Source organism: Trachemys scripta, chromosome 10, assembly GCF_013100865.1.
Source record: "Trachemys scripta elegans isolate TJP31775 chromosome 10, CAS_Tse_1.0, whole genome shotgun sequence".
NCBI classification, from domain to species: Eukaryota; Metazoa; Chordata; order Testudines; family Emydidae; genus Trachemys; species Trachemys scripta.
The window spans coordinates 65,882,925-65,904,134 of NC_048307.1; the positions used below are offsets into that span (position 1 = coordinate 65,882,925).

Sequence of the window (21,210 nt, forward strand, 5' to 3'; positions counted from 1 at the left end):
ACCATTGTGACCTTGTAAATACTGCAATAGACCAGACAGATTCATGCAAACGGGGAATGCAAATTCAGGTAACACTAATCAGAAATTGTCTTCACCTTAAAAATAAATATCAAGAATAAAAAAAGTCTTTACTTACTACTTTTGGTGAAAATTTTTGCTGAATGTTACCACCTTTGCCACTTCCACTGTCACTATTTAACTCTGGAAATTCATCTTCATCCTAATTGAAGAATTGAGGATTAAAAGTCACAGTGCCCTACAACTTGGGTAAAAACCCACCACACACCAAAAGACCAAGGTCATTAACTTGAATGGCCAAGGCTATAAGTGAAGTATCCAGTACATGTATCCAATGGTAAAAATAATATTGTACATATTTTGAGTAGTATATTATGTTAAAGAAATCCCTGCAATATTAGAGAAAAGCACTGAATTTAGTTAACTTTTACATTCTATAAAAATTGCAGCAAAAAGTAAACTGGAAATCTACTACACTAGTTTCAAAATTTAACTGAGTTTAATATAAAATCAGAAAGTACACATAGCAGACCTAAACTACAGAGGCAATACATATAGTATTGTGAGAAATCAGTGTATTTTATCACATTGTGGAACTTTAGAATTAGTTTTCAGCAAGAAGAGATGTCACGAGGCAACTATCACCAGTTCAATGTTTTATTCTTGTCATATTGAAATTCTAACAGTGATGTGAACACAAAAAAAAAAAATACCTCAAAGTACAAGGGTTTGGGACTTTGTTCTGCTCTGCTTGATTGGCTTGTGGTTAAAGGCTTCTCGTGTCGCTTCTGAAGTTTTTGCCTTCTTTCTGAAGATGTGCTTTGTCCCCTGCATCTGAAACCAGACTTACAAATCAAGGAAAGAGTTCTTAGTGTTTTAGAATTAAAAGTGGTATAGATCTGTAATGCATTCATGCTAGCTACTCAATTATACTAATGGAAAAAAAGACCAGTTAAAATTGATTTTTACAAAATAAGCTACATTACCTATGAGGTGTGTGCATTTTTTAAAATGAAAATATTTGATTGAAAGGCAGAGTTTATAATTCTAATCATATACTACAGGTGGGACCATAGATAAAAAATGCTTTGGAATATTAAAATTTTAATTTTATTTTTTTATCACTAAGGCTGATTGTTTATATTTTACATTTCATCCTTCTCTGAAATACTACACTAATGCATGAAAGAAAGTGAAATTGACTGATCTTTTTGAAAATAACAGGATAAAGTTTAAGAACGAAAACTAAAATTTTTTTTTTATAAGCACTCATGTAAACTGTTACTGTTCTATGACTAGACAGCATCCCTTTAAAAGTATTCATCAGCTGAACTGTTAACATGAGTAATTCATTTATAATCTTTATTTAATTTCAGCAACACCTACATACATACTATATATCTGCAATGTACATTTTTTACAACAACTTTTATGGAATGAACTAAACCTTTTCAAATTCTATATTTGCATTTGGAAGAAGATATAATTCACCCATTATATGCTTCTCATACATATGCAATTAGTTACACAAGGTAACAGAAGCAAAGACATTCAAAGTTCCGCTTTAAACTCTTCATATTCACCCTCAGTATTACAGAATAGGCGACGTGAGAATGAAATAATCTGAGCTTCCACTCCTTCTGAATACCAGTGAACAAGACAGGCCTTATCTAAAACACCACAGTTGTGGTCTTCTGTGGGCTCCTCTGATATTGGAGACCAAGAATTATAAGGAAGAGTATCAGCTTTCACTCATTTTGTAGACCTTTTTCTTGCTAAAATAGTTTTGAATATAGAAACCAAATACTCCAACTGAATGTATTTTTCCTGACATGTGCCCTCCAATACAGCTGTTCAGGCTGGGCACATAGAGGTATCATCATATGATAATGCTGTTTTCCTTGCCCTCTGCAAAATGCTAAGGTTGTTCTACCACTGAATAGTTGACATAGGAATATTAGAACTGAAGACTGAACTGATGCAGTTACAAACTGAGTTGAAAGAGCCATTGTGATGTAACATCTAAATATACGCAATGCTAAACATTGTTCCTGATGAGCTAGTAAAATGAGAGTGGTGACGCTGTGAACTTTGGCACTGGAGATGCAAATCCGCCGCTGACTTCAGAGTTTTACCCTTAAGCTGGCGAAGGTTTAAGGTGCAGCGATGAGAACTAAGTGTGATAATGGCATGCTGAACATGTACAATACAAATTTTTTAAAATTATGAGCATTGAATCCATCTCAAAAATAGCTGCTTACCTGCTCTCCAAACTGCAGGAACAGTTTGCTAACAGGGCCCTTTCGGAGGGAACTAAGAGGAGGTAACTACAAGAGGCCACTTGGTGACTTCTCAGAATCTTCTCTTAACTGACCATGGTTGGACCAAACAGACCAAAAAAACCTCACAAAACCTATTTTACTGGACCCTCCCCACCTTCCCCACAAGCCAATCCCACAAGCCACCCTATGTGCAGAAAGAGCTACGTTCTCAGGAAGCTTACAAGGACATGAATGTGCACAGAGGTACCTTGGGGGTGGGAAATGCACGAGGAAACTGTGTTGCAAATGCATAAAAACTCCTTAAACTCCCTTTATAAGGCTGAAGTTCAGCACAGTGCTAGGCATGGGAGGGCTGGCTAAAAAGGGAGCATGCCACAGATTCCAAACACATGACCATTTTCTGACTGAGCTCTCACTGCCAATGGACCTGGGTGCAAATTAAATCCGCCCTCTTAGTAGAACAAAGGGCAGAAGCTGTTCGAAGATCAACTCCTCCTTCAGTTGCAATGAGCTTGGCTGGCAAAGTGAGGTGTATTTTATAGCTCCCTGAGCTTAATTTGGCACTTAGTCTGTGGGATTAAATAAAAGTGATGTGAAATATCTGTGGGAGTAAAAGAAAGCCAATTCTCTTCCTTCTCCCCCAGATTATCCAAAAGCACCAGTCCATGTAAAATTGTGGCCAGAAAAACTTGAGCTGACTCAAATTACTAGAATAGATTATAACAACTGAGAACCGCTGTATTCCTAGAAGATTATGGGGCAGTCAACTTCCAATTTTCACATACACAAAGATTAAGGTATTGATTAATTGTATAGCTAAGTGATTGATTACATTTGATTCGTTATGAAAATGTTCAGGAGCCCAAATAACCAAACCTAGTCAAATGTATTATCTAAAGACAAAACAGTACAATACAAAAAAAGGAGACACTGTACATGTCCTTGTTCTTATCATCTAACAGCATGTTCACCTTCTGCATAAGGTGTACTTCAAAGATACACCCAAAGACTGCTTGTATTTATAGAATGGTTGCTTACCAGTTAGAAAACACTTCATACGTCACCCAGATTCAACCCACCAGTCCCTTAACTTGTTGTTTTGTTCCTTTCTGATCTTTGTTTTGGATACTAACTAGCATTCCAGGTACTGGTCCGTAAAGGTACCCCCGCAGCTTGAACGAGCAGAGAGTATCAATGTATTTGGTCTTTGACAGTTTTCCTATCCGCTTATGCTAAATGCTGAGTGGTCCGTTCCAAGGTATCGTGGGATATACCAGTGAACAGTATTGTGGGGAAAACAATATAGTTTAGTTGGCATAACTGCTCAACCTTCATATGTTGAATATTTATACCATGTGCTTAATACATATTGTTGTGTTAGCAATAGGTATGACATACACTTTTGCTGACAAAGGAGAGAAAATAGTGAACCCGTCAGTGTGCACCAAACAAGACTAAGTATCTTCTTGTGTACACATACTTCGCTTCCAATACCTCCAGTCTAAATGTAAATGAGTGGCCATTTTAGGCCACACATGAAGGGCTGTGCTGTTGGATCCTGATGCAAGACTGCTGCCTTAGCACAGACAGCAGCTTGTTTCAGATTTCAAAACAAAACAAAAACAAAAAAAATTGCAAGACGGTCCAAGTTAAAAAGGGCATTCTCTTTTTATATAGGATTTTTTTGTGGGAACTATCCAATACATACCTATTAGCATTCCAAAGTAAAGTTTTATAAGAATTTCATGCTAGGTCAAGACCTTGCATAAATTTTAGCATAGAACAATTTTTGGTTTAAAACCATCTACTTAGATACCAGAGCAGCATAAAGAAAATGTAATGGAAATGCTGACAATATAAAAGGCACCAATATAATATATCATGATGGCTGCAAATAAATTGACAAGAATGAGAACAGAGAATGTAAATGCCATAACAAATTTGTAACTTTAAAAAATCCCAAATATTTTGATCAATTTTCAAAGACTAAAGTGGAAGCATTTTCCACTCGTCGTTTAAAGCATCTGTTAAATTGTCCATATAGTACCTGAAAATCGTTGCACTTATTATTCTGTTATTAAATGGTACACTTTCCAGACTTGTCTCCATTTCACACACTACTGACATGCCCAGAATAAACAGACCCTCCTTAACTGGAGATTTTAGGCAGAATATTGCCAAATGTGTACTTGCAGCCAAAGTACGAAGGCAATAAATAGAATGCATAGAGTGATTAAATCATGATATAAAGTTTGCTTTCCACTTCCATTTTCATTTTAATGCATTGCTTACTGTGTGTTAATTCTTAATAATTTGAGAGATGCAATTTACAAGAGATTAATAATGTTTTAAAATTAAAACACAAAGGTACCTGTGAACTATTTCTCTGTTCAGCTGGTCTTCCACCTCTGGAAAATGAATGAGGGTTTTCTATCCAAGGTTTTTTCTGAGTTGCCTGGGAATTTACATTAGTCCAACTTATGGCAGCTGAAAGAAATAGAAGTTTCAAAATAAAAATATATGAAAGAAAAGTCAATAAGTATAGCAGAAGTTGTATTACTTTGATTATATACACTACCGAATATTTGTCACTTCAAAGTAAAAGATCACACCAAGTGTGATGTGAATCTTGCAACAGTTTCTTCTCTGCTACAAATTCAGTTCCATAATTATGATTTCTAGAATTTGGTAAAAAAAAAAAATCTGCTTTTGAGAACAGAATTCAGCCACAGGCACTCAACTGCCAATAGTGAAGTTTGATTATCTTGGTAAACATCTAATGCAATAGTGGGCTCATTAGAATAGTTGCATATTATAGACAGTGAGCCAATCCAATTGGCTTTTCTGCCCACTGTTTTCAGGGCTGAATTTAGTACAATTCCTCTCGTTATTTTTCATTATTATTACAGTAGGGTTCAAAACTCCTGATCAGGATAAGAACTTCCTTTTTCTGTTCTGTACAACATACAATAAAAGTCACTGATCCAAGCAGCTTATGCTCTAAATAGCAACAAAATAAGACAAGTAAGGTAGAACACAACGGGGAAGGAAACAGGAAGCAAGTGTGAAAGGGTTGCATGTATTCTTAGCTGAGAATATCATCTGAAAGCCTCAACTCCCCCCCCCCCCCCCAGCTTAGGTAGAGACAAGTGCAATTAATGAATCATTATCAGGCCACCTGCCTATTCATTATTATTGAGCAATTGATCATCAGTGTGACAGTACAGATGGGTCTTGAGAAGAGATTTGAAGAAGCATGGGGTAGTGGCTATGCTGAATGATTTAGGAAGGACACAGGAATATTCTTAGCAACATGTAAATAAAGATATATTATGACACAGCAAATGTGACAGCTTCAAGATTTTTTTTTCAAGTTAAAAAAAAAGCTATACCTGCATTTATTGATGGTTCTACAATCTGAAAAGGAAGGAAGAACATTTTAGTAAAATATTTTTATTATCGTAGCAACCAACAGCAGCCTTGGCACTTCACAAATGTTCACCTACATTCATTGCACCAGAATCTGTATTTTTTGAAGTCATGGCGGCAGCAGCAGCCTGATTGTTGCTATGTTTAGGACTGCAGTAACCACTATCGCTGTCAATATCGGCTTCACTGGCCCCTTGTTCACTGGAGGACTCTGCAGCAGGATGGGATGCACGTCTTCGCCTGCCTTTTGATTTCCATAGCATTGTACTAGAGCTCTCAGAAAGTGACTTATTAGCTATCTCTGAAGGAAAATCTGTAAGACAAAAAGTATAGCCATTTGTGTTGCTGTTGGAAAGCAGAAAATATTACTAATGATACATTAACATTTGTGATGAAAACACAAAAGCTACTGAAAAGAAATCTTAGCACCAGGTAGTTTCAACCTAGTAAAAAGAGAAATGTACTGACAGTGCTGGATGAAGTAAGCAGCAAGATTCAGTTTTCAGACTATTTGTGTTGTACTAACCAACCCCTTGATCAAGATGCAACCTATTTTTGGCAATGGGATTTGCCAACAAACAGGTTTTGTTGCCAACAACAAGAGTCTTCAAAACAAGGGAGTTAGGTAACACCATGTAGGTTGTCAAGCCAAAATTCTCATTAAGTTGCATTCTGGGTTTCTGAATATTCATACAGCAGGATTCCTGCATTTAAAGGAATAATGGCAAAAGTGGAACAGGCAACAACAGTGAAGAAAAACCATTCCAGAAGATGCATAAAGCTGAATTTATGAAGAAAACCTTGCAATAATTTTTTTTCTGTATCAAATCCAATGTACTGTGTGGTTTTTAGAACTGCTCTTCTATCTAGTCTCTAAAAAAAGAAGAAAAAAAAAAGTTCTGAAGACCACTCTTGGAAGAGATTTATCCTTCTCCCAACACAGTGATTTTTAGTACTCCTGAAAAGTTCCAGATTGATGCCACTAGAAGTTTGCCAAAGAACAGATAGAGCGAAGACACCAGAAATGCAATTTCTCCACACTGCCTCCCAGAGTGCCTTAACATTAGTCCAGTGGGGGTATCTGCTGCAATTGCCAACAAGAGTTCTAATTAGCGTGAAACCATTAGAAACCACACAGATTACCATTCATTTCATATAGGCCCCAGGCAGCCAGACAGGAAGACTTTTGCAAAAGGTAGGTCATTTTTTGAACTTGATGTTGACTGTTTCCCTTCAAAACAGGCGGGGAAAGGAAGACTATATGAAGTATTAGATAAAATGATAGGCTCCAGTTTTAACACATGCATGCCAAATCTTACCAAAGTTAAAGCTTACTGTCATGCCATTAATAGTTCTTGTTTAGAACTATTTCTCTGCAGAAAGCAGCGTTAAACCTTCAATACTTAGGTTTTTATCTGGTTAAGTCATATAATTTATTAAAGTTTCAAGATGATAAATCACACCTGCCCTACTGACTTACTACATGCTATAGAATGTTTACAGATTTAAGATTTCAAGCTTTCTGACAATCAGCCTCCACCAAAAATATATCAGGAGCCCAATTATCAGTCCTGCCACAAGTCTGACACATACAGTACCTACCTTTCTAGCTATTTGGAGAGTCCATTTAATTGTTTACACGGGTTTTCCTCAAACTCCGCCCAAAAATTTACCAATATTTCTATAAATATAATTCTTACCTTAAACTAAAAGTAAAATCAGTGTTTGCAGCCTACCATTCATTAGCAACCTTACAACAAATTAAATGCACACAGTGGAGAAGTTTGAATGAGCAGGTGAGAAACGAGGGCAGATTTTCTGTTCATAAAAAAAAAAAAATCTGCAATTTCAAGCTTCAGGAAGTTTTTCTAAATAGTGATTACAAACATCTTTTTCTTACAAGTCCTGAGAGTGTCTTTTCAACTCCAACACCATAGGCTTCAGCTAATAAATACTGCTAGCTGGAGTCTCCATATCAACTCAACTCAGCAGAACTTAGTCCTAGAGAAGCCACCTGTCAGTCTATAAATTGAGATTCCATGAGTGGGGACTTCAAAGTCTGCAGAGCCAATGCCCTTGATCATCTAAAGGTTTTGGGTGCCCTCTCTTACCTCTGGAGGCGTTCAGATAATCATAATTTGTTCTATTGGGATCACAACTGCCATTGATGGCAGTCATTTTGCGGATGAAATGTGACAGCAGCTCAAAGACAATGCAACTACAGTTTAGGACAGGAAGCAAACCATACAGTACAATTTAAAGTTACTAGAGAAATTAGGTAGAAAGATAAGATTCCAAGTCAAAGTTAATCAGGCCACTAGTGGTGTATCCCAATATTTCTTTCCCAAAGAAGGTTAAGGAGCCTTTAATCATTAGGAGTAGTTGTGTGTCTCCAGCAGCATTCCTATGATGTGGCACTGATTCAGTTCTGAGAGAGTAAAGAATGCCAACTAATGAGTCAACCGCTTGTTTTCTACAGCAGTGGTTCTCAAACTGGGGCCGCCGCTTGTGTAGGGAAAGCCCCTGGTGGGCCAGGCCGGTTTGTTTACCTGCCATGTCCGCAGGTCTGGCCGATCGCGGCTCCCACTGGCCACGGTTCACTGATCCAGGCCAATGGGAGCTGCTGGAAGCAGCGTGGGCCGAGGGATGCCGCTTCCGGCAGCTCCCATTGGCCTGCAGCGGCAAACCGCGGCCAGTGGGAGCCGCGATTGGCCGGACCTGCAGATGGGGCAAGTAAACAACACAAGCGGTGGCCCCAGTTTGAGAACCACTGTTCAACAGCATTTCTTTGGTTCTTGAAGTTCTCCATTAGCCATCTTGTAGGTCCAACCCTCTTTAACTTATGATCTGACTAGATCAGAAAACATGATTGGTATGGCTGCAGTTCCAGTTAATTAGCAGACACACGCACACACACACACACACACACACACACACAAAGACATCTTACCTGTTTGCTGAGATGCATCAACCAACAGCACAATTTTTGATCTGTTCTCAGGGCCTGATACACTGGTCTCTTTTTGGATAGCCACACTTTTCACTGGAACCCTTTTGCTTTTTGTGTGTGTCTGTAACTGTAGTTGCTGTTTTAAAAGATTAATCAAATATATACACGAGACATTATTTAAATACGACAGTTAAAAATCATTTGGTTAGTGCTATTACAATTTTTATAAAGTAATAACAGATTCTTTACAGAAATCACCTGTTTGAAACAAGGTATTATGGGTAATGTTCTCCAGTAGTTCACAAGGTTAATACTATTTTGGATCACATTCTAGCATCTATCAGTTTGAAAAAGTTTTCAATATCTTCCATGCAGCTTAGTTTAAGGAACTACAAATACTATATTATACCGTAAGCCAACCAGTTTTGGAGACTATTACCTAAGCAACTAATGCTAGATGCCAATATGTTGCAGTTTAATGTAATTAATATATTTCTACAAAAGCAAATGACTACACAAGCAGAGTGCCTTTTAGCTAAGTGCAACATATTAATGGACTTCTTCTGCTTCAATATAACCAGTGCTTCTTAGGACATATATGTACCTAAAATGTGTTCCAATAAAACCCTCAGAAATGCTGTTGAATGTAAGCAGCCTAGTGCATTTGGCATGACAGATCACCTACTGCAGTGGTTTTCAATCTGTGGTCTGCAGATAATGTTGAAGATTTCCAAAGGGTCCGCACCTCCATTTGAAATTTTTTAGGGGGCCGCAAATGAAAAAAGGTTGAAAAATCACCGACCTACTGTTTTAAAATTACTTGTGCAATATCCAAGAGCTAGAGAGAAAAAAATCCTAGGTGGCAGTCAACAACATTCAACGAAGTAGCTGTTGGCCATATACGACCCACAAACAACCTGTCTCCCAGCTCCCTAAAGCCAACAGCATCACCCCTCAGATATTCTATCTAGGTTCTTATAGTACAACAGTCACAATAGGATGATCTTGTTTTGTCCTTTGAAATACTAATTGTGCAAAATTAAAGCATCACTGTTATACTTTATAACTATATAAAGTTATACTGCTTCAGAAAAAACCAAGGGTAGAGAAAAATCTTATTATACATACTTGTCCTATGCTGTTGAACAAGAATATATAGGACAAAAAGCAGTTCGTTTTTTGTGCAAAGATGTTTTCACATGATTCTTTTATTTGCTCTGTTAATTAGGGCTCAACAATGACACGCTTACCTTTTGCGCAGCTGGTCCCCTGTTACTGCTTTTGCTTCGCTGTCTGGATAATGGAAAGACCTGGCCTGGCTGGTTTGGGCGATCAGTGCATTCAGTTGTAACTGTACTTACAGCACTTGCTGTCTGAAAGGGTGCAGAGTAGGGTGCAGGAAAAGGATGATAGAAACCCATGACTTGTGCACATGGGGCTGGCATAAACTGGTAATATGTATACTCTGTAGAGACAGGTGGTTGAGCAGATATAATAGGATAAGCAAGGTAAGGTCCTGTGGGGTTTGGGTTTGGCTGCTGCCATCTGATGTCATTATTATATAATGGAAATTGTCTGTAAAACCAAAAGAGAAAAATAATAAAATTGCTGAATAGTTACACATAATTAGAGTGAGTTTACTAGTAACTCAATCCTTTATTCTGAAAAAGAAATTAGTGCAAACTGTTTCATGAACTCTTAGTGCCTTGTGTGCAATAATACATATTTTGAGAGCATGACTGAAATAATGTAATTCTAACTGCATTCAAGGACACTGTACAAAATACACAAGATACTGTGATAAACAAAACTGTTCAAACCTGAAGATTTAAATTTTATGAAGCAAAAGAATGTTAATGTTATACTAAGCAATTAAAAAAATAGGCCAGACGAAACCAACATCTTATGACAAAATAATTGTCAAGAAAAAATTATCATCACCATAACACAGAAAGCGATTTATAACAAACTTTCAAATTAGAGGCACTGATATATATTTATAGTTTGTTTATACTGTAGTTCAAAGTATTTCAACACATCAAAAAATGAAAATGGATTAAATACTTGGAGACACACCAGATAAATTTACAGATAGCTATGGTAGCAATAGTTTAGTCTGACATTCACCTACTTATCCAGGACGAATAATGTTTTGATAGGGAAACAAGCCATCAGCTCACATTTTATCCCAGGCTCTTAAGTTCCCTAATGCAGACTTTGAGAGCGCACATGAAGACAGACTCCTACCACTCACGTAAGTTCTCTATTCCTTAAAGCACTGAGAGCAGGTGCAGTGCAGTGGTCTCCCCCTGGCCAATCTCTATTACTGAGTACAACCAAAAGAGCCCCACAGGAACTCTGAACCCAATTCCCCTCCTCTCCATAGGACTAGGAAGAACATTGTGTAGGGAAAACTGCAGATATGTGTTAGAAAGGGGAGGGGCAGACAAGGGTAAAAATTCATAACAATTTGTGCAAATTGTGCAGTTCCTAGTAGAGGGACTGTTAAGTAGAGCCCTACACAGGAAAGGTGTAGAGCCCTGCAGCGGGACTGGGATCCCATGGGTCCCGCTGCCATAATAGCAAGAGTGGGATTTAAAAAGGTCCCTACTGTTAAGTATTTTAGCAATTTATACACTGTAGCATTTTAAGATATCAAGGTGCCATACAGACACTGACTAAGCCTTGTAACATTCCTATGAAGTAGGAAAGCATTACCCCCATCCTACATAGGAACACAGATATGGAGAGGATAAGGGTCTTCATGGCTACAGAACTAGTGAATGGCAGAGCTGGGACTTGAATAAGGGTTTCCAGTTTCTAATCCCTTCCTATACTCAGTTTAATGCATCATGCAGTCTTGCACATGCACGGTGCAAATAAAGTTAGTTATGGGAAGGCCTCAGACTGCTAACAGCATACTGTTCTACTACTTAGAGATCTACCACCTTTCTCTTAGTACCTTGTTTTAGAGGTGGCTGGGTACAATTCAGAGACACTTGTTTGACTGGCTCTGGAAGGTTTAAGATAGAGCAGATGGGTTCAAGAAGGATCTGTGGTCAGTCCTCTGACCAAGGCAAGAAAGAACAAGGAATCTAAGAATCGAGGGGATTAAAGGAGAAAAATGGGGACAACGTTACCCAGGGTCATAGAAACTCTATCCTCACCCAGGAGGGGACAGAAGAGTAACTAAATGCAGCGAGGGAGTTCTCAAACTTACCAATAATTATATGAAAACAGTGTTTATATAACCAGTTTCTTGATTCCAGGCACATCTTTGACAGAAGGGAAATTCAAATTTATTTAAAAGTTAGTGTCTTTTTCCATATAGGAGCACTACCACAAATTACCTGTTGGCCTGGTTTTCCTGTACAAATGGGTAGCAAGTAATCAGGTAGCTAGGAATAGGAGTTGGTTCCACTCCATTAACACCTCCACTCTCATTAGGGAGAGCCATAGATATCATAAGTGTATCAGGACCCTTCTTCTGAGGAATAAATGGTTCTACTTCAGCTGACAGTTTAACATTCTTAAGAAAGGAAAAAAATAACATTAATAAAGTCAGAGTCAGTGGTTAAACAACAAGTTAACAAATGGTAGTGGTTATTCTGCAAATCATTAATAGATTCTCTTTACTTGCGGCATTTGACACATTGAAGATTTTTAAACCATATAAGGACCTGCCAATTTAAAGTCTTAAGTAATGACCAAGCTATTTACACTGGGAAAATGCATTTTAACAAGTATTAGCAGGCCTAAGGCTGTTTAAACAATCAGGTGCCTAAGATTGCATTTAGAAGTCCAAAATAAACTGCAAGACCAGTGTAAGAAAAAGCAGCTCAAATAACAAGTTCAGACACATTTACTAGTTGTAAATATGAAAAAATGTATGGTCTTTATGAGAAAACCTAGTCTCATCATGACTCCCCTTACATTCTTTTAAGGAAACCATTTAACCAGTAACTAGTAAACACATGGAAACAGCACTCCTCTTTCCCCTCTGTTGATGCCCTATGGAAAGATCATGGTTGGTTGGTGGGAATGCAACATCCTCTCAAGTGTAATATCACAAACCAAAAGGAATCACCTTCATCCTCTTTTCCATTTCTCTCTTTACTCTTCGGGATTATAAATCAAACATCCATCATGTCCATTAAAAAGGGCATTCTCCTGAACAGCTTACCATGTAATAGTGTTTCAGAACATAACCAGACTAGCTATCATCCAGTAACTACTAACAGTTCTCAAAAATGCTTACATTATGAACTCTGCCCACTAGTAGGTTTTATATATTAATCCACCAAAGTCTGCATCACAGTAGAGCAAGTATCTTTGTGCTAATCAGCTGCACTTTTGGAAACTAGATAATGAACAGGTAAGTACCATCTTGAGTAACTTCACTACAACTCACAAAGCTTCATGTAGAGGAAAAATGGTACACTAATTAGGTCACTAACATGGGACTTTGGGAGACTCAAGTTAAATTTCCTGCTCCACCTGAGACTTCCTGTGTGACATTGGGAATGCCAATTAGAATTAATTCTTAGTTTTTATGATAGTCCAAAAGGACCTAATTAATTATCAAGTATTTGCACCATAATAGCTCCAACTCAGGATTTGCCCAAAAACAAAAAAGGGAGAAGAGCTCATGAACAAACAGCAGTTCTCTTGGCCACAGCAATTTCCACTCATATACAGCTAACCCAGGGGTCTCAAACATGCGGCCCGCGGAGTTATTTGCTGTGGCCCACCAAGCTCCTCATGCCCCCCCCCGGAGTTATTTCCTGCAACCACCAAGCTCCCCTCACCTGCCGCCCTCCTTCCCCTCTCCCACCCCAGCGTACCGCGTCCCCACTCCTCTGCCTATCTCCAGGCACCTCCCGCTGCCAAACAGCTGTTTGGTGGCGCTTAGCACTTTCCAGGAGAGAGGAGCGGGGAGCTGCGCACTCAGGGGAGGAGGCGGAGAAGAGCCAGGGCGGGGATTTGGGGAAGGGGTGGGAAGAGGCGGGGCCTCATGGAAAGGGTGGAGTGGGGACAGGGCCGGGGACAGGGAGGAGGGGCTTTTGTACCTTTATATGAAAACGTGTCAGTGATGCGGCCCTTGAGCCAATGTACTAGTCCTCATGTGGCCCTCGTGGTGATTTGAGTTTGAGATCCCTGAGCTAACCTGTTTCTATAAAGTCAGGCCAAGCCATTTAGATATACAAATGCAGCACTGTTCATGAATGGCCGAAGAACTTCCAAATGGTTATCCCAGTTCTAGCTCTTCCCAGCAATACGAGACAGTTTTGGTCCAAATACTATGCACCACATGAGTACTGACCAGGACCATAAACAGGCTTTCCAGTCATTTGTCGTCCAGATGGAACAATACTTCATATCAGTAGTGTCATAATGTTAAGACTGCACTTGTGAATTTGCACCATCTTCTTCTGTTTTTAAACAGCCAGGTGCCCTTCCGATCAACCTAATGGCAAACTAAGTGAGACTGGAGAAAGAACTAAGTATTTTGTGGAAGTATCCTAGGTAGGAATTCTGGAATTAGTAAGCTTCTGTAATGCAATGCACTTCCAAGAATGTTTTTCAAGCATGGAGAAGATCATATTTTTTAGCCACTGCCCATCTCATCTGTACAACTGTGAGGTGTCTGAAGTCCAATGTCTTGTCTTAGGCTGAGAGTGTGTTCCCAACAGGGTTTTAGGGAATGTGTGTGGAAATATGGAGATCATTCCTTGATGTCAGGTCACTGTAGAACACGGTCATTAAAATGACTCTTCTCTTTACCCTTCCTTCCCAAAACTCCATCCCTTTTCATGATTCATTTGATCATGGCATTGTTACATTTGACCTTAAAGACTATCAAAATAGCTGATGAAACACATCATTGACTAAGGCAGGAGTTTAGGATTTCCTATAAAGAGGGCTCTGCTTTCTGTAGCCTGTCCCCAATTCATTGAGATTATCTCTACCTGTTAAGACATCTGTAAAATTATTCTGACTTCATAGATTCCAAGGCCAGAAGAGACCATTGTGATCATGTTGTCTGACTGTGTATAATACAGGCCACAGAAATCCCCCCCAAATAATTCCTAAGACATATCTTTTAGAAAAGCATACATTTTTTATTTAAAAATGGTCAATGATGGATAATCCACCACAACCCCTTGGTAAATTGTTCCAATGGTTAATTACCCTCACTGTCAAAAAATTATGCCTTATTTCCACTCTGAACTTCTCTAGTTTTAACTTCCAGTCACTGGATTATGTTGTATCATTTTCTGCTAGATTGAAGAGACCATTATTAAATATTTGTTCCCCTTGTAGATACTTATAGACCGTAATCAAAACAAAGAGAAGACTGAGTTATCAAGATGAGCAGATTGAGCTCTTTGAGTCTACCATGTTTTCTAATCCTTTAATCATTCTTGTGGGTCTTCTCTGACCCTCCTCCCGGCCCCCAATTTATCAATATCCTTCTTGAATAGGGAGCAGTATTTCAGCAGCAGTCATAACTGTGCCAAATACAGAAGTAAAACAACCTCTCTACTCCTACTCAAGATTCTGCTGTTTATGCATCTCAGGATCGCATCACACTGTGAGTTCATGTTCAGCTGATTATCCACGAGAACCCCTACATCTTTTTCAGAATCACTGTTTCCCAGAATAGAGTCCTCCACCCTGCAAGTATGGCCTACATTCTTTGTCCCTAGATGTATACATTTACCCACATTAAAACACATATGATATGCTTTGGCCCATTTTACTAAGTGATCCAGATTGCTCTGAATCAGCAATCTGTCTTCATTATTTACCACTTCCAATTTTTGTGTCAAAAGGAAGACCAAATACACAATCTCCTCTCTCACTAACAAAATCTCATGATTTGGGGGGGGGTGTGGTGTTTCTAGCTCAGGATTCTTAAACTTTTGAAGTTGTTAATACTGTAAAACAGGTCTTAATTTTACAGGGAAGAGAGTTTTGCTCTTCATGATGCTGTTCAGTTTTAACTTATAAAACATTATGCAGTAGCTCATTATATATTTCAGTCCAACAATTACAACTCTACCAAGATGGCATATATACTGAAGTGACCCTTTGTCTTCTATATAAGAGCTACTGTAGTCATCAACAGCTGCAAAGACAGAAGATGACACTAGCAGGACCAGACTGGTAAACTTTGTCCTATAGTTATAGCCCTGTATGTTTAATCTTAGAAAACTTTTTGTTCATTGTAACGTAATGGCATTCAATATTACCCATTCAAATAGGATCTCTTGTCTTCTATCTAGGAGAGCAATGTTAGCACTCAGATATTTTTTCACCATCTACAATGTGAGAAAACAGATGCATATGCTACATTTCAGAGAAACAGAATAAAGTTGATTGTTTTACTATTTAAAGCCTGGAAACAAGAAGTCTGGTTGCAAAACATAGTAGGGCAACAACATAGATTCTATAATTTTTAAAGCTGTTTTTCCAATTTTGCTCCTGAATCTTAGGTTTCAAATCTTCCATAATAACTTAAGTATGCAGACAAGTCACACACTTCATTTATTTTAAGACCAACTCTGCAAACACAGAAACCAGTGTTACTATCATTATTTGACTTCTAAGTGGCATGTATTCAAGGAACAGTAAATATGCAGCCTAACTGCATAACATCAGGAACAGCCCTTGTAATGCTGTGTGAAATATAATCCTACTCTGACAGATTTAAAATTGCATTTCCAATATAGCACTATTATGCTCAGGTACACTGGTCTCCATTCAAACACTTATGTTTTGTGAACTTATTTTCCCCCCTACTGATCTTCCACCATCATACAGCCTTAAAAGATACTATGCCCAAAGAACACAATATAGAGTAATGGGCTATGGCTGCAGAATGAAAATATATTTGAAATTCATGTTCAGGTATGAGTTCACGATTGCCTGTTTTATCACAGCACAAGTTTTACATAAAGTTGACAGTTTAGTTTGCTACTCATTCATTGAGTAATCTAATTTTAACCTGTCATGATGTTGCAATTGGTATGCTTTGGTTGTAAAGTTTTTCTTTAGTTGATATGATAATCCCCACCTCATTTATGATGAAAGTCAGTTATATCTGCAATAATGGCAAGATAGCATTAAGGCTGAGATGCTACATATTTCTTTGAGACACATACAGTAGGTGAGGTAATATCTTTTATTGGACCAACTTCTCAGATACTCCGATTCCTTCTCCAGACCTGAAGAAGAGGTCTGTGGGGCTTAAAAGCTTGTCTCTCTCACCAATAGAATTTGGTCTAATAACAGATATTACCTCACTCACCTTGGCTCTTGAAAATAAGAATCATACTATTTTGCAGTAGGATTAGTTTAAAGGGACACTCAATTTAAAATTCACACTTTTGCCAGGATCCATACATGAACAAAACAAAAAACCTGAATACTTAGATTACCGTAATTGAAAGATCAGAGTAAAACATTTGTCTTTTTTCAAATGTGATTATTTTATACTAAGGTGTAGCCCAGTCAATTTCTCCTCAGTTGTGTGGGTCTTCCAAAGAGCAACATAGAAAAAAATAAAATGTAATTACACAAGATGGTTAGATTCATACATTGATAAGGCCCTTTGTTTTCAATATTTACTGAAAAATTCCCAGGTTTTACAAAAGCTGTAATTTGGGGGTTTTTTAATTGATTTTTACCAAAATTTTGGGCCACTCAGGTACATGAAAATACTTATTATGTTAAGAAAAATTCAATACATTAAGTAGATGTATTCATGTTAATAATGTTATTCTAGGAGTGCAAATAAGTCTGTTAAAGTAAGGTAACGTAGAGAAAGACAGATGCACATGAATGTGTGCGCATGCATCTATGTGCATTTTGTTAATGTACAGTTCATTAATAAACCACAATATTAAACTACTTTGTCTTTTAATAGGGTTACGTTTCTCTATTTGTTGCTTTTAATTTCCGTAAACACTGATAAATTCCTGAGAAATTTAAAAAAAATAAAAACTGAAAGCAAAGGGACTTGTACATTGGGAAAGGTAATGCAATACAGCAGTTAGAGGAAGGAATGGGAAATCAAGGCTGGTTTCTTTTCCAAGCTTTCACTGACTTGGAGCGTGACCTTGGGAAATCACTTAACTTCTATGTGCCTCATGTCTACTCACCAGTAAAATGAGCATACATACATATAGTATATGCACATACACACCCCTCACATGCATATTGTAAAGTTTAATATTTGTACAAGTGCCTTGAGATTCTTGCAGGAAAGGCATTAATGCAAAGCATTACTTAAGTGGGACTTTTCCCATTGGTCAACAATAAATCTGCCTAATAGCCACTAGAAGACTTATGGACATGCATACCTATTGTTGCAAAACAATTCTGACTCTTTTAAAACACACTGAAGACCTTGTTCTGGTTATAGTTCAGTCATATGAAAATAAGAATCCTTACATAAAACATTCTTCTGGCAAGGACAGCTTTCTATTATCCTTAAGTTACTTCAAAGTTTAAGAAGAGAGAGAATGTGTAACTTGGAGTTTAGGCTAACTCTTCTTTTTCCACGGTAATAGACAATCTCCCAATGTTCATACCCTCAAAAGAGAAACACAATTGGAGAAATTGGACAAAACAAAAACAGCACACCTACATCCAACTTACTTGGGTAATAAGTACTCTAATAAAACCATAAGTCCATAACTATCTGTTGGCACTACTTTCCTTGCACTTTGTTCAAGCAGACAACAAATAGGCTGTTTTTAAGTAAAAAAATAATTAAGGACATGTCCACAGTTGATGTTTTGCAATTCCACTTGATTTCCCAATTGTCCTAATAGAGACCAAGGCCTTAAGCATAGCTCTAAGCAAATAAACACATCCTAATTTTTGAATTTGAAAATAGTATCTTATTAAAAAAAAACAACAAGTTGTTTCTCTTCTCCTTGTTTCCTACAACCACTCCCTTGCGCAGAAAACCTGCAAAAAACTTAAGTGTGACCTTGTCTACATTAGGAAAATAACCCATGGTTGACAACAGACATCATCTGAACATACCATTTAACTGCACTTGAACACATTAACTTCTGGCACTGACAGAACCAAACCATTCCAACATCCATTACAGAAATCGAAACAAATCCCAGGGTTGAATAAGGGGTATAGAACAACTTTCTGTAACATGTTTCTCTCTATATTAGTAACCTAAACTATTTAACCACAGTAGAGATTAGTAAACAATCGATCCTTAAAAACTATGCACAAAATTAAACAACTATTCTTACAAAAACAACCCTTTTTGTTCAATGTCTACTGTATTACTGAAGTTTAGAATGAAGTCAATTGAGAGGATAACCCTAGAATTTCTGAAGATTTTTCAAAACTGAAAGTCATAACTGGACTATATTTGAATTCCTGCAATTAGGGTCTTTCAACACACATTTCCTTGAAGAGCAGCTTAGTAGTAACAGAGATCTTATTAAGTTTCACATAGAGGAACTCTTTAATTTTGGATTTTTTAAAATCATCTTCTTGTGATGAAGGATTTTACTATGTTCACATCAATAAAACATTAAACAATTGTGATTGAGTGAGATTTTAAAGGCGCCTTCATTCATATCACAACAACTTGAAAAGACCCTGAAAACAAGGTAAATTGATTATTCTGCAACCCTCCACTTAAATGCATTAAGAAAAAAAAGGGGCAGGGGGGTTGTTTCAGGCATTATCTAAACCTTTTATCTGCTACAAACTAAGGACAGGGAAGGCTAGATGGTGTCCTGAATGTTAGAGACTTACATCTAACCCAAGAACAAACAATTATTTTAACAAATCCTCATGTTTCATACATTAAGGAAATGACACATTATTCATTTTGAGGATGTTTTTAAAAGTCTCTCCTGCTGATTTTGCATATGTCAAATGAAATCTCACTTAGTTCAATTGCCCCAGAAACTTGAAACACGTCAGGGAAAAGAGCAGAAAGGAATCTTGAGACAACATTATGAATATGACAAACAACAACACCGACTTGCATACATTTCAAGTTAATATAGGAAGTGGGTAAAAAGAAATGGGGTCAGACCTACAGTATTTTAGCTACTATTTTAACGCCCACACACACACTTCACAAGACCCTCTCCAGCCTCCCAGCCCAACAGAGGGAAAGATGGCTGGGGCTCAGGGGGTTACGCGGGTGTTGTCATCCCCACTCCAGGATCCCTGTTTACGAGTGAAATGTACCCCCAAACAGACATGAAAAGATCGAGTTTTCTCTTCCGTCAACAGTAGCTGGTCGAATAAAAGACATTCCCCGCCACGCCTTGGCTCGCTCTAGTTTTCTAGAGAACTTTTCAAGACTGAAGTCCAGTTTGAGATTGTTGGGGGGGGGGGGAAGAGAAAATAGCTTTTACACACACACCCCAACTGGCCATACACACAACCCCTCCGCCCCCCGTTACAGCTCTTCTCCTGAACCCCCAGGAACCCCCTCACCTCCCTGCCCAGCTGCTTGGAGTGCAGGCCCGAGGGCTGCAGTTGGTGCCCACCAACCCCCTCAGCTGAGCAGATCCACTGCCCACTCCCCCGCCTCCGGTTTACAGCTCTGTCTCCCGGCTGCCGCAAATCCCTGATAATCCCCCCGACACCCGCGGGCTCCCCTTGCCCCGGCACCCCTCGGCTCGCGCACACCCCTTCAGCCCCCCCCCCCCCCCCCCCCCCCCCCCCCCCCCCCCCACCCCCCGGCCCGCCCGCCCCGGCCCCCCCCCCCCCCACCACCCCCCCCCGCCTCTCTCGTTGTTTACAGCGCGCGCGCTCGCCGCCCCGGCCCCAGCGCCCCCGCCCCTCCCCTACCTTGTCGGCTTTGTCCATGGCTCCTCCAGCTGGGCTGGGGAGAGGCGGCGGAGTGTCAGGATCAGCTACTTTGTTGTTACTGAGCATGCGCCAACGCTCCGAGCATGCGTAGTAACATCCCCGGAAGCCACTACCCTCACTTGCCGTCCGACGCTGCTACCTGTTGAGAACTGGGGTAAACACGGGGCCGCCGCAGCACACTGTCCCCGAGGCGGCCGAACGGGATGGCGGGCGGGCAGCACTGGGGACAGGTGTGTCAGCGGGGGAGAGTTAGAGCCGCTTCCTCCATGGCTACCCCCTTCCCGCCGGACTCGTTGAGCCGCGCCTGCTTCTGCCGGAGCCGCGACGGCTGACACGGAAACCGGCTCTCAGCTGCGCCACTGATGGGCGGGAGCCAGCGGGCGGCATCATCTGGGACGGAAGCCGGGCAGACCCAAGCTGTGCGCAACGCGTTGGCCAAGCGGCTTTGCTGGCCTGCGCCTGCTGGAGGCAGAGGGGCCTAGTGGTTAGGGCGCAGGACTGGGCGCCAGGACCCATTGGCTCACGTCTCAGCTCTGTACGCATCTGTCAGAGGGCTCTGCGGCTTGATTGATTAACTCATTGAAGCACTGGCCTAATCTAACTGGTGACTGGATCTAAGTTGTTTCTGTGGTTCTTCCATCTCTGTAACATGGAGGT

The 21,210-nt window shown here is 39.4% G+C and overlaps 1 protein-coding gene across 6 annotated transcripts in view; it reads right to left on the reverse strand.

The window, feature by feature from the left end:
* The window catches only part of SECISBP2L (SECIS binding protein 2 like), a 44,741-nt gene extending 23,830 nt beyond the window's left edge, over positions 1–20,911 (reverse strand). The window contains exons 1-10 of one of the 6 annotated variants that reach the window (XM_034782817.1): positions 17,124–19,880; positions 15,936–16,004; positions 12,030–12,208; positions 9,930–10,254; positions 8,680–8,815; positions 5,807–6,042; positions 5,693–5,717; positions 4,672–4,787; positions 732–863; positions 137–220 (exon numbers count right to left, since the gene is read on the reverse strand). In XM_034782817.1, the coding sequence (XP_034638708.1) occupies positions 137–220; positions 732–863; positions 4,672–4,787; positions 5,693–5,717; positions 5,807–6,042; positions 8,680–8,815; positions 9,930–10,254; positions 12,030–12,208; positions 15,936–16,004; positions 17,124–17,150 (1,329 nt within the window). In that variant the 5' untranslated portion in view covers positions 17,151–19,880. Of the gene's footprint in view, positions 1–136; positions 221–731; positions 864–4,671; positions 4,788–5,692; positions 5,718–5,806; positions 6,043–8,679; positions 8,816–9,929; positions 10,255–11,641; positions 11,775–12,029; positions 12,209–12,766; positions 13,420–14,002; positions 14,731–15,935; positions 16,005–17,123; positions 19,881–20,532 lie in introns of those variants that run through there. The other 5 variants (XM_034782818.1, XM_034782819.1, XM_034782822.1 and 2 more) reach the window with 5 other exon arrangements.
* Positions 20,912–21,210: the final 299 nt, after the last annotated feature.